Source organism: Lucilia sericata, unplaced genomic scaffold, assembly GCF_015586225.1.
Source record: "Lucilia sericata isolate MDLA Ls3-8-SP2 unplaced genomic scaffold, ASM1558622v1 Contig000687F_arrow, whole genome shotgun sequence".
Lineage (NCBI taxonomy): Eukaryota > Metazoa > Arthropoda > Insecta > Diptera > Calliphoridae > Lucilia > Lucilia sericata.
This window is the reverse complement of record NW_023994690.1, coordinates 85,968-98,940: the sequence shown is the minus strand read 5'-3', so window position 1 is coordinate 98,940 and position 12,973 is coordinate 85,968. Positions and strand designations below refer to the sequence as shown.

Here is a 12,973-nt window from a genome sequence, read left to right as displayed (position 1 = left end):
TTTCATATATGTTGAACATATTGGGAATAGATTGCCAATAAGAGGTAATAAACCGATATTCTGAAGGTTAACACAATCCATGCTTTAAGTCGGTCAGAAAAACACGTGAAAATTACAGCAAATGGGACGTTTTGGATCTGTGGTTATCCGTTAGTAATAACATATTCCCTACATATGCTCTATAAATGTATTTGAATTAGCACTTTTGTAAGCAATTTCCTCAACATTTAGCGCTATAAATTGCAGTGATCTAATCACATTTGCTCATTATCATCACATAGTATTTATTTGCAGCAAATTGTCATGGTGTCACCTAAAACAATTTATTGAAATTGTTTTAATATTGTTTTTGTGACACCGTTTTCTTTTTTGTAACAAATAATTTTACCATAACAATTTGTTTAGAATTTGTTAAACAAAAATTAAGTATATTACACAGGTAAAAGGATTAATGGTAACTGCATCGGTAGGTTTTATGTGTATATGAAAAAGTAACCCAGCGAACAAAGAATCCAAAGTTAGAATCATTTCGAAAGCATAAAAATTAATTTACTTTTAGTTTGCTTTTTATTAGGAGATATAAGTTCCGAGGATTTCGACCATCAAAGGAATACAAACACATTGATATCATGTTGGAATCTAAACTCTCTTGGAATGCTATTGGTGAGAGTCGACTAGGTAAAGTGATATTAACCTTCCATTTTTACTAGATGTACGCAGCTGTCATAATACATATTATGACCATTGATTTACTAGTTTAATGGAAGACGTAGGAAATCAAATCTATATAAAGTCTACTAAATATAGCAGACGTTATAAACTCAACGCATTAGTCCAGTTTGGAACTTAGAGCCAGGAGTCCTGAAATATGTTCGCAGCGGTCTTTGCACTATTCTACAAGACGAATTTAAGACAGAAAAATGATTATATACTACCTGCACCAAACTTTGATAGGACTTTCGGAAACCTTTGCTTCGGGACGGTGCGACACTATTAAAACTGTTACTGCTACTACTGCTACCGCTACTAGAGGTCCCAAGAACTTTATTTCCATCAGATTGCCTTCATTGTTCTTAAAGTTTTCTATACGGAGAAGCTCGAGCATTAAATCTCCAGATGTCGATCATTAACATCTATGTTTATCATCTATATAAGTCCCTCGCCTCGAACGTAATTAAGTCGAAATGTTTTCTCAATTGCATTCACCCTCTTTTCCACCTTAGATGTAAGTGAATATGACTGCCGATTTGATATGGGTTTCAGGGTAAGAGGGCATTAGGGGTAATAGCATTGCCAACGAAGGTAGAATTAACGGATCGTTCTTGGAAGAAATTGTTTCTAATCGAGACATTCATCGGTATTGAATACGATCAATGAGGGCACACTTACTGGACACTTTATGATTGAACGCATGTCAGATGATATGAGCTACCAAGGATACAAATATTGTAATGAACGTATGATCTGGACTCTCTCAAATATGTGTCACTACGAATCTAGTCAAATTTAAAGTACCAGATGGTTCTCTTTTGGACAGTAGGAATAACAATACCACACAACGCACCGCGGAAGATTCTTAAGGTTATAACAATAGTCCAAATAGCCTCCAACTATTCTAACTAAATGGACTGAGCTCACCACTTAATAGAAATTAAACAAGTTAGAGTGCTATATTCGGCTATGCCGAATCTTAAATACCCTCCACCAGCAAGCTACTTTTTATTAAAACTCATTTAAATATCTAATTTTCAGATAACTTGGCAACATTTTTGTTTCCGTATTGAGGGTACTAACATTAATGCATATGTCAAACTAATTTTAATAAGGTCGGGAAAAATGTATATTAATTCCGTAGAATGATTTATATATACAAAATACATATTTATGTCGAATTTTATCCCGATAACTTTGATTGTCAATGTGCATTTGAGTAATTTTCGGAAATGGTCCTTATATGGGAATTGTGACCAATTATCGATCGATAAGGAAAAAATTTCGTATAATGATTTATATGCCAAAAAAAATTCAATTCGAATTTTACTATAATAGATTTACTAATTAATGAAATATGTGCGTTTAGGTGATTTTCGGAAGTGCTTATGTATACGAGCTATGACCTTACACAAAACAAATTTTTGTCGAATTTTATCAAGATATCTTTATTTGATAATGAAATATGTGCGCTTAAGTGATTTTTTTGAAGTGGACCTTATATAGCAGCTATTAGGAAGAGTGATTCATATAAAGATAAAACATATTTGTGCCGAATTTTATCTAGATAACTTTATTTAACAATTAAATATGTGCGTTTAAGAGATTTTCGGAAGTGGGACTTATATGGGAGCTATGACCAATAATGGACCAATCTGGGAAATAAGTTGTAGAATGATTTATATGCACACAAAATATATTCAAGTCGAATTTTATCCTTATATTTTTAGAATTTAATGAAATATATGCGTTTAAGTGATTTTCGGAAGTGGACTTTATATGGGAGGTATGACCAATTATGAGCCTATCCGGAAAAAAATATTTGTGTCGAATTTTATGAACATAGCTTTATTTGACAATGTGCTTTTAAGTGATTTTCGGAAGTGGGCTTTATATGGGAGCTATGACCAATATTGGACCGATCCGTAAAAAATTTTGTGGAATGATTTGAATGTACACAAAACACATTTTTGTCGAATTTTATCACGATAGCTATAGTTGACAATGAAATATGTGTTTTTAAGTGATTTTCGGAAGTGGGCCTTAAATGGGAGCTATGACGAATAATGGACCGATCCGTAAAAAAATTTGTAGAATGATTTGTATGTATGCAACACATACTTGTGTCGAATTGTATCCCGATAGCTTTATTATTCAATGAAATATATGCATTTAAGTGATTTTCGGAAGTGGGCCTTATATGGGAACTATGACGAATTATGGGCCTATCCGGAAAAAATTTCGTAGAGTTTAGACTAAACATATTTGTGTCGAATTTTTCAAGATAGCTTTATTTGACAATGAAATATGAGTTTTTAAATGATTTCCGGAAGTGGGCCTTATATGGAAGCTATGACCAATAATGGACCGATCCGTAAAAAATTTGGTAGATTGATTTGTATGTACACAAAACATATTTAACTCGAATTTTATCACAATAGCTATATTCATCAATGAAATATGTACGTTTAGGTGATTTTCGGAAGTGAACCTTATATGGGAGCTATTACCAAATGTGGACCGACTGAGATCTACGTTGACTGTTCATATTATATTTGCATGTACAAAATTTTGTGTTGATACCGATATATTTGAGGGAGTTATTAACGATAAACTAATTTCCGGGATATATACCTTTGTATGGGGGCTATGGGAAATATTCGATTGATTCTAAAGGTCTTGAACATAATTGATCACAGGCACAAAAAAAAATAATGTGTGACAAAATTCATCGAAATATCTTTGGTAGTTTCTGAGAAAACTTCAAAAGAATGTTGAAAAAAACGTATTTTTTTTCGAGGTAGTCTGAAATTTTTACTCATAACTTTTTACGTTGTGAACCGATTTTGCTGATTTTCAATACCAAACTGCTTAGAATAATAACAAATATTTTGGGTGAATTTGGTTGATTTCCTTTGCTTAGTTTTAATGTGAGCGTGTTTTACACAGACAGACAGACGAACATAGCTAAATCGACTCAGAATTTGATAAGGACCCAGAATATATATACTTTGTTGGGTCTTAGATGAATATTTCTTGGTGTTACACACGGAACGACAAACTTATATATACCCTCTATTACTACTGATGGTGGTGGAGGGTATAAAAAATAGGGCCATTGTATGGCGGATAAATGATCTCCATTGATTTTATATCATGGAACTGAAATCCTTTACCTTGGAGTGAAACACTAAACACTTTTTTTGTCATTGTCTGACTTTCGTCGACATTAGATCCAAATATCCTGTGAGTAATGTTAATCGAGCTATAACATTTCTTACGATTACAATTTGCAAAACTTAAAGAAACTACGTCCAGAAAACTAAGCTTCTGAATATGGAAGGATTATGGCTTCATAAAGTTTTTCTCACCAAAAATTTTCCAAAGGAAAAATAATACATAAGAAGTCCGATTGTGACCTTGGTGTAACCTAACCATATGATATTGACATATCCAACTATTGACAGCTTTTCCTGGTTTGCTGGGTTACGCATAATAAAATTCAAATATACAAAAAACACTTTTATCACACACCTTTACATTTAATAAGACAATTGAATATATGGTTGGATTAAAGTGAATTAAATATAAATATTTCCACATATACGACTCATTCACACTTATTGTAATATGAAAAACACGAGCAAAACCATTTTATAAATAGAAAACAAGAAAAGTGAAAGTAATGAATGGGCGGAAGGATTTCATTACAATACTTCTATTTGTAGTCATACCTTAATTGCTTTCCTATGCAAATGCCATTTCGCATTTCCTTTCCAAAGCGTACTCCCTCTCTGCAACTTTGGTCCTTCTTTACAAGTCGAAATAAAACAACAAAAGCTTTACGGATATGTAGTCAAAGTGTAAAAGGGAAAATGAGAATTACCTACAAACATTTTTATTCAGTTATTGTTTTGTTAAATATTTGGCAATGATTTCTTATTCATACATTTTACTGGGTTTTTACTGCTTGAATTCAAGCCAATTTTTGGAAAAATTTGCAAACAACTGAAATTCATGTTGAACAAAGAAACAATGAATGTGACTGAATGAATGAAAGAACAAGAACGAAAATTGAATTGAATTGTAGAAAACACATGTAAAGGAAGAATACAAAAGTTAAAGAAGCACCCCGCAATTTGGGGTGATTGTTTCGAAAAAGTGAGAAAACTTTTAATATGTGATCATAAGATGAATTTAAGTGATCTTACACAGATAATTCTATAACAAATGGATTACATCTGCTACAGCATGGAAATTAAGCTCTAAAGTCATTACTTTCTAGATTACTTCGGATACACTTAAGTGACGTTTTACTTCTTTTCTGCATTAATTGCTTGTAAAGAGACGTTAGACTTTCCTTCCTTTTCAAAACAGCTGGGAAATATTGTGAACTATAATTTACATAGATTGTGTAGATTTGTATGTCCCTCTTGTTGTTTATAGTACCCTACAGTGCAAATAGATTTGTATGCAGATATCTGTTGTTATTTTGGCTTAGAAAAAGAAGGTAATTATTTGATTTTCTGCAGTTAAGACTAAACATCTGCAATAATTATAACCAAAGGCAAAAGGAAATTCTTTAATTATTTTGTCTAATTTTATTGTAAAATCGATTGCTGCAAATTGGAATGAATCTTGTTAGTCCTTCCAGTTTGATTTACTGACATTAGTTTCTTTACTTGTGGAAGGAAGACATAAACTCAAACTAGTCAAAATATACCAATACCTGGCGGGAAATACTGTATGGAATAGGACATAGCTGCAAATTTTGGAAGTTCTACAGATTGCAAAGCCAGATTTTCAATAGTTATATAAGAGTTTTTATATATCTAGGTTTATATATATGCTAACCCTCTTCCCCTAGATTGGTGATAGGTCTGCTATCTGTGCAACCCTCGGTTCAGCCATGATTCTGCGGTTGTTGCCTACTTTCCTGAGACGTTCATAAGACCATTTCAGAATACATGGCTGGGCGCCTTCTAACTCTAGCTAGCTTGAGGCGGATGCATCAAAGCCATTGCCCGTGGAGTAATTGGTTATAGATCGGAAGTAGTTAGCTGCTTGGACTTTTCACAGAGGTATCGTTCTGGCCACTCCCAAGTGAGTGACAATCAGAAAACTTTCAACCTGACCTAATTCAAAAGGGCAACTGCAGATCCCTCCTTTTAGCTTCATCTCATAATGGGAGAAAGGTTTATTACGGTTTTAAATCGCTTTTTCATCACGATCATCGAAAGATATATTTTTCATTGATCCAATTCCGAAAGATATATTTTTAAAGGAGACCATCTCTGGGAAATAATTATCTGGGAAATAATTAACTCAAGTTAATCTTCATTAATCGAAAGTGAAAGTTTTCATTAAAAGAATTGTTCTTAATATGGAAATCGGATCAATGCTAGTCGCTATGTAGGAGAACCATAGGCATGAAGTGGAGCCTTTGTTCTTCTATGATACATTGACTTCATAAGAGCGTAATTACACCAATTCTCAATTATGCTTCAATAATCTTGAAACTGTATATAAGATATGAAACGGGACTTACAAACTGAACAAAAGCAATTATACGACACGTTATCAATCTTAGACACAATCATCGGACATGTCCGATAGCATACCATACACAGACTATGTCGGGAACTTTGAAACACTGATCCCAGATAGAATGTTATGGTCAAGCAGAACATTAAAGCAAATACTCGTAGGAATCCGTTGATACACGTATGGCCCTTAATTTGGAAGACAAAGCGGGCCTTGGCGGGCCAGAAACCGCGGTGTACATCCAGTGCACAATGTATGGTTTCAGTCCCCATCTTTTCCCAAAGGTTTTCTTACATATATAGAAGGCACATAGTGCCTTCTTCATTCGACTCTTAGCATTACGTTTCCTTGTGAGCTTAGAGTCTAAAATTACGCCAAGAGGTAGTCAGAATGGTAGCATCCAAACGCAGAGGTCTGAATTCTGGAGTTTTGTACCTCCTGGTGAAAAAAAAACCATTTCGGGTTTGGCCGGGTTGACACCCAGACCGTTTTTCCTGACCATAATAGTAGAACGTTGAGGGCTGATTCCATGAGTTCACTTATTGTGGGAAGAAATTTCCCTTGAAGCATTTTATTTAAGACAAGATTCCACGGGAGTGGAGAGATTACACCACCTTGTGGTGTGCCCCTTGTCACAACTTTCCTTGCCTTGCCAATACCCATATTAGAGTTGATGGCCCTTTTTTTATCCGCTGATCAGCACCTAGGTCGCACAATGCATCCATTATTGAGGATATGTTCATGTTATTCAACGCACCCTCTATATCCAAGAAAGCTGCTATAACATATTCTTTTATGTCAAGTGCCTTCTCTATAGTTCTGACAACGTGATGTAATGCTGTCTCCACCGACCTTCCTTTCAGGTATGCGTGTTGTGCCCTACAGAAATTATCAGGAGAGATGATGCTCCTGACATAGATGTCGACCAATCTTTCCAATGTTTTCAATAAATACGTTGACAGACTGATCAACCTAACGTAACCTAATATGGATATACAATTAAGTATAGCGGCCTTACGTTGGAAATTCTAAATTATATACGCAACTTTAACTTCTATCGATCTACAAAGCTCGGAATTTTACACACCAATATCCATCATTGCTTTTCGAAACTTCCCTGTAAAAACTTTCAGTAAGGGGTTAAAAGGAATCAAGTAGATTTCATTTACCCCCTTCTTAGGAGAAGTGTATCCCAGAGATTGGGTTCTCCATTGATCGAAACACATAGTTGGACTATAAGATGAATGAAGCAAAACTTTTCAACAACTTCTTTCTAAAATAGTTTTAAGATTTATTGCAACATGTAGCCGACCGCATTCTAGGCTATCGCTTCAAACGAATGACTTGCATTCTGTAACGGTAAGATCAGAGATACAACTCTTTTTATTCCGTCAAATACAGAACGTTTCCTTAAGAACCATGAATATTTGGCTTACGATCTCTTTTACTTCAGATTATCGTAATGGATCAATTTTACATCAGAAGTAATGATTTGGGGCAAAACTGTTTTACTTTTATAGCATTGAAGCAGAATTTCGTACATTTAAAAGCGTCTTTCAAGTTCTCTCGGTTTCAATTTCATATGATAACCCAATTTCACTGCTTTTTATACCCTACACCACTTTAGTGGGGAGGGTATATTGAATTTGTGCTGATGTTTGTAACATACAAAAATATTCGTCCTAGACCCACCTTAAAGTATACCAATCGGCTTAGAATCGTTTTCTGAGTCGATTAAGCTATGTCCGACCGTCCGTCCGTCCGTCTGGCTGGCTGGCTGTCCATGTAAACCTTGTGCGCAAGGTACAGGTCGCAATTTTCAAGATAATTGGATGAAATTTGGCACGCACGCACCCAATGACGAAGCCTATTGAAAATTGTTAAAATCGGTCCATTATTTCACCTAGCCCCCATAGAACAGAACCCCCCGAAAAGGGCTTCTGAGCTCATAATTATGTTATATATACAGATATATCGATAAAATACCGCACAACTAAGTTTTATAGAAGTCTTGATGACCCTGCCAAATTTCATAAAGATCGGGCCCCATTTGACCCTAGCTCCCATACAAAGTCCTCTTCAGAAAATTACTTGAATGTCCCAAATTAACTTATAAACACAAATATCGCGATGAAATTCAGCACAATAAAATATTATGTAAATATAAATATATTCACAAAATTTTATCGGGCTTTGTCCATATTTGCCCCTAGCCCCCATATAAAGCCTCTTTCAGAAAATTAGTTTTTCATCCATAAATTGCTTAAATGTATCGGAACAAGGGAATATTGAAGATAAATGCTTTATTATGAAAAATAAATCACATAAAATATTCATAACTGGTGTAGGGTATCATATGGTCGGCCACGCCCGACTATACTTTCTTACTTGTTCATGTTGAAATAGCAGCTTGAGTAGTTCCCTATAATTTTGCAGGCTACTTGTTAAGCTTGACAATAATCTTCATGGAATAACGCCTCAAATTCTTGGTCTTGAAACTTGTTTTGCTGACCTGGCCGATTTTTGACTTCCGTCTTAAAACCACCACTTCTGAAACGAACAAATCGTCTTTCTCATATTGAAACGGGTTGAAAAGTAACACCATAGAACAGTTTCATCATAAGTTTTCATATCTACTTTTAGAAAAGTTGTCATGGTAAGGAAGAAGACTAGGCTTAACCTTTTTCCTTCAAAAGAGTTGATTGTTGAAAGAACCCAATGTATGTATGCTTCAACCTTCCGAAAATCATAAGTTGAAAGTGATTAGGCTACCATATAGCCGGTCATGCCCCAACTATACTTTCTTATAGGATGTTAATGACAAACAATTATAATTTGCCAAAAAAATCGAAAGATTTTTGTATAAAAATATTAATAAAAATCTATGGAAAACTATTTAAAATTATAAATAAATTTATTAAGTAAACTGAATTCTTTTATTCTCTGGTTATTGTTTGGCAAACAACAAAAGAGACGACAACAAGAAAGAAAAATAAAAAGTTTATTAAAAACACATCAACATCTTCATCCTCATCATCAGCAGCAGTAGTTTTTCACGTCTCTTCTTATTGAATTGTTTGCTGTTGTTGTCTTTTGTTATTATGATTACTTTTTTCGGTTGTTTGTTGTAATAAAAGTAAAAGGTTTGTTATTTTTTTGTGCATTTTACTGTTATGTAAAAAAATGAAACAAAAAATACAATAAAACCAACAACAATATTGAGAATGTTTTGCTTTTACAGCCTCAAATGTAAAAGCAATTCACCTCAAATGTACAAAAATAACAACCTTGAACTATTTAAATATGGATTGTGTGAGTGTAGATTTATGTGTATGTGGGTATATGAATGTGTGTGGTTTTATTTAGATATGCTAGAGACATGTTCCATCATGTTTGGAGAAGAATCAGCTTTACCAGTTTTCTTTTTTATTGTTGTTGTTGTCGTCAACAATTTATGCTTTTTTGAACACAATCATCTTATTCTCATTTAATTTTTATAGTAATTGAAAATTTTCATTTTGTTTTTAGGCAACAAAAGAAGAAACCAACAAAAAATATGTGGGAATAAGTAAATCCTTTTGAACAATTTTAATTTAGTTATTAGGTTTATTGTGCAATAAAAAAAAAACTAAAACTTGTTTGGGATTTATTACAAACATTACTGTTTTTAATATGTAAAAACTTAATGGATTAGTATCAAAAAAGTATAATACATTAGACGTATGAGCAACATTTTAATTCATCAACAAGTATACGCCACCACCGAGTAGGAAGTTAAAGGAAGTTAAGTCCATAATACATTTGTAAAAAAAAACAACAAAATTATTACAAAACTTACCCGATGATGATGATTGTGAATGACGCATTGTTGTCGCCATTGCAATAGAATTGATTTCCGATTCAGGTGACCACATGATTTATTTCGTTGTATTGATATTTAGTTAAAGAGAACCTATCACTAGGATAATGTTTTATTTTATACTTTTAAACTTTTTACGAAATTTGTTATTAGTTGTTTTTTGTAACGACAAAGTTTTCTTTATGTTAAAAAACTAATTCGAACAATAATATTTTGCAGGATTTTCATTTTTGTAGTTTTGTTATTTATTTTAGTTTAAGTATTTGTTAATACTTTGTGAAAAAAACAAATAAGTAGAAGTTAAAAAGTTTTATTTAAATATTTTATGATACTATAAGTAAAAAGTTAGAAGTGGTAACAGTTGTGATTATCCTTAGAGGGAAGGGAAAGTTTTAAAAAGTTGTTAAATTTAAATTAGGTTAAAAACTTTAAAGTAATTATTAGTTCAGACTATAGAATATTCTATAGTCCAGACTATATACTATTCTATAGTCCAGACTTTAGACCATTCTATACCCATATAGACTATGGACTATTCTATAATGCAGACTATAGACCATTTTATAGTCAAGACTATGGACTATTCTATAATGCAGACTATAGACAATTTTTTAGTCCAGACTATAGACCAATCGATAGCCCAGACTATAGACCAATCTATAGTCCAGACTCTAGACAAATCCATAGTCCAGATTATAGACCAATCAAGAGTCCAGACTATAGCTCACACTATAGACCAATCTATAGTCCAGACTATAGACTATTCTATAGTTCAGACTATAGACTACTCTATAGTTCAGACTATAGACTACTCTATAGTCCAGACTATAGACTATTCCATATTCCAGACTGTAGACTATTCTATGGACTAGACCATAGACTATTCTATGGACCAGACTATAGACTATTCTATAGTCTAAACTATAGACTATTCAATAGTCTAAACTATAGACTATTCTATAGTCTAAACTATAGACTATTCTACAGTCTAAACTATAGACTATTCTATAGTCTAGACTATAGACTATTCTATAGTCTAAACTATAGACTATTCTATAGTCTAAACTATAGACTATTCTATAGTCTAAACTATAGACTATTCTATAGTCTGAACTATAGACTATTCTATAGTCTAGATTTTAGACTGTTCTGTCCAGTCTATAGACTGTTCTGTCCAGTCTATAGACTGTTCTATACTCCTGACTATAGACTAATCTATAGTCCATATTTTAGACTATTCTATAGTCCAGACTATAGACTACTCCATATTCCAGACTGTAGACTATTCTATGGACCAGACTATAGACTATTCTATAGTCCAGACTATAGGTTATTCTATGGTCCATACTATGGACTATTCTATAGTTCAGACTATAGACTAATCTGTAGTCCATACTTTAGACCAGACTATAGACTATTCTATAGTCCATACTATAGACTATTCCATATTCCAGACTATAGACTATTCTATGGACCAAACTATAGACTATTCCATATTCCAGACTATAGACTATTCTATGGACCAGACTATAGACTATTCTATAGTCTAAACTATAGACTATTCTACAGTCTAAACTATAGACTATTCTATAGTCTAGACTATATACTATTCTATAGTCTAAACTATAGACTACTCTATAGTCTAGATTTTGGACTATTCTGTCCAGTCTATAGACTATGCTATAGTCCAGACTATAGAATATTCCATAGTCCAGACTATAGACTATTCTATAGTCCAGATTATAGAATATTCTATAGTCCGAACTATAGACTTTTCTATGTTCCAGACTATAGACTTTTCTATAGTCCAGACTATTTTATAGTCCAGTCTGTAGAGTAGTCTATAGTTCACACTATGGACTATTTTATAGTTCAGACTATAGGCTATTCTAAAGTACAGACTATAGAGAATCCTATAGACTGGACATAGACCATTTTATAGTCAAGACTATGGACTATTCTATAATGCAGACTATAGACAATTTTTTAGTCCAGACTATAGACCAATCGATAGCCCAGACTATAGACCAATCTATAGTCCAGACTCTAGACAAATCCATAGTCCAGATTATAGACCAATCAAGAGTCCAGACTATAGCTCACACTATAGACCAATCTATAGTCCAGACTATAGACTATTCTATAGTTCAGACTATAGACTACTCTATAGTTCAGACTATAGACTACTCTATAGTCCAGACTATAGACTATTCCATATTCCAGACTGTAGACTATTCTATGGACTAGACCATAGACTATTCTATGGACCAGACTATAGACTATTCTATAGTCTAAACTATAGACTATTCTATAGTCTAAACTATAGACTATTCTATAGTCTAAACTATAGACTATTCTACAGTCTAAACTATAGACTATTCTATAGTCTAGACTATAGACTATTCTATAGTCTAAACTATAGACTATTCTATAGTCTAAACTATAGACTATTCTATAGTCTAAACTATAGACTATTCTATAGTCTGAACTATAGACTATTCTATAGTCTAGATTTTAGACTGTTCTGTCCAGTCTATAGACTGTTCTGTCCAGTCTATAGACTGTTCTATACTCCTGACTATAGACTAATCTATAGTCCATATTTTAGACTATTCTATAGTCCAGACTATAGACTACTCCATATTCCAGACTGTAGACTATTCTATGGACCAGACTATAGACTATTCTATAGTCCAGACTATAGGTTATTCTATGGTCCATACTATGGACTATTCTATAGTTCAGACTATAGACTAATCTGTAGTCCATACTTTAGACCAGACTATAGACTATTCTATAGTCCATACTATAGACTATTCCATATTCCAGACTATAGACTATTCTATGGACCAAACTATA

At 33.2% G+C, this 12,973-nt stretch overlaps 1 protein-coding gene across 1 annotated transcript in view; it reads right to left on the bottom strand.

Moving 5' to 3' along the window:
- The window catches only part of LOC119607329 (apoptosis-resistant E3 ubiquitin protein ligase 1), a 51,962-nt gene that overhangs the window by 29,547 nt on the left and 9,442 nt on the right, over positions 1-12,973 (bottom strand). Inside the window, 1 exon segment of the mRNA XM_037961193.1 lies at positions 10,094-10,386. Within this exon segment, the coding sequence (XP_037817121.1) occupies positions 10,094-10,169 (76 nt within the window). The 5' untranslated portion in view covers positions 10,170-10,386.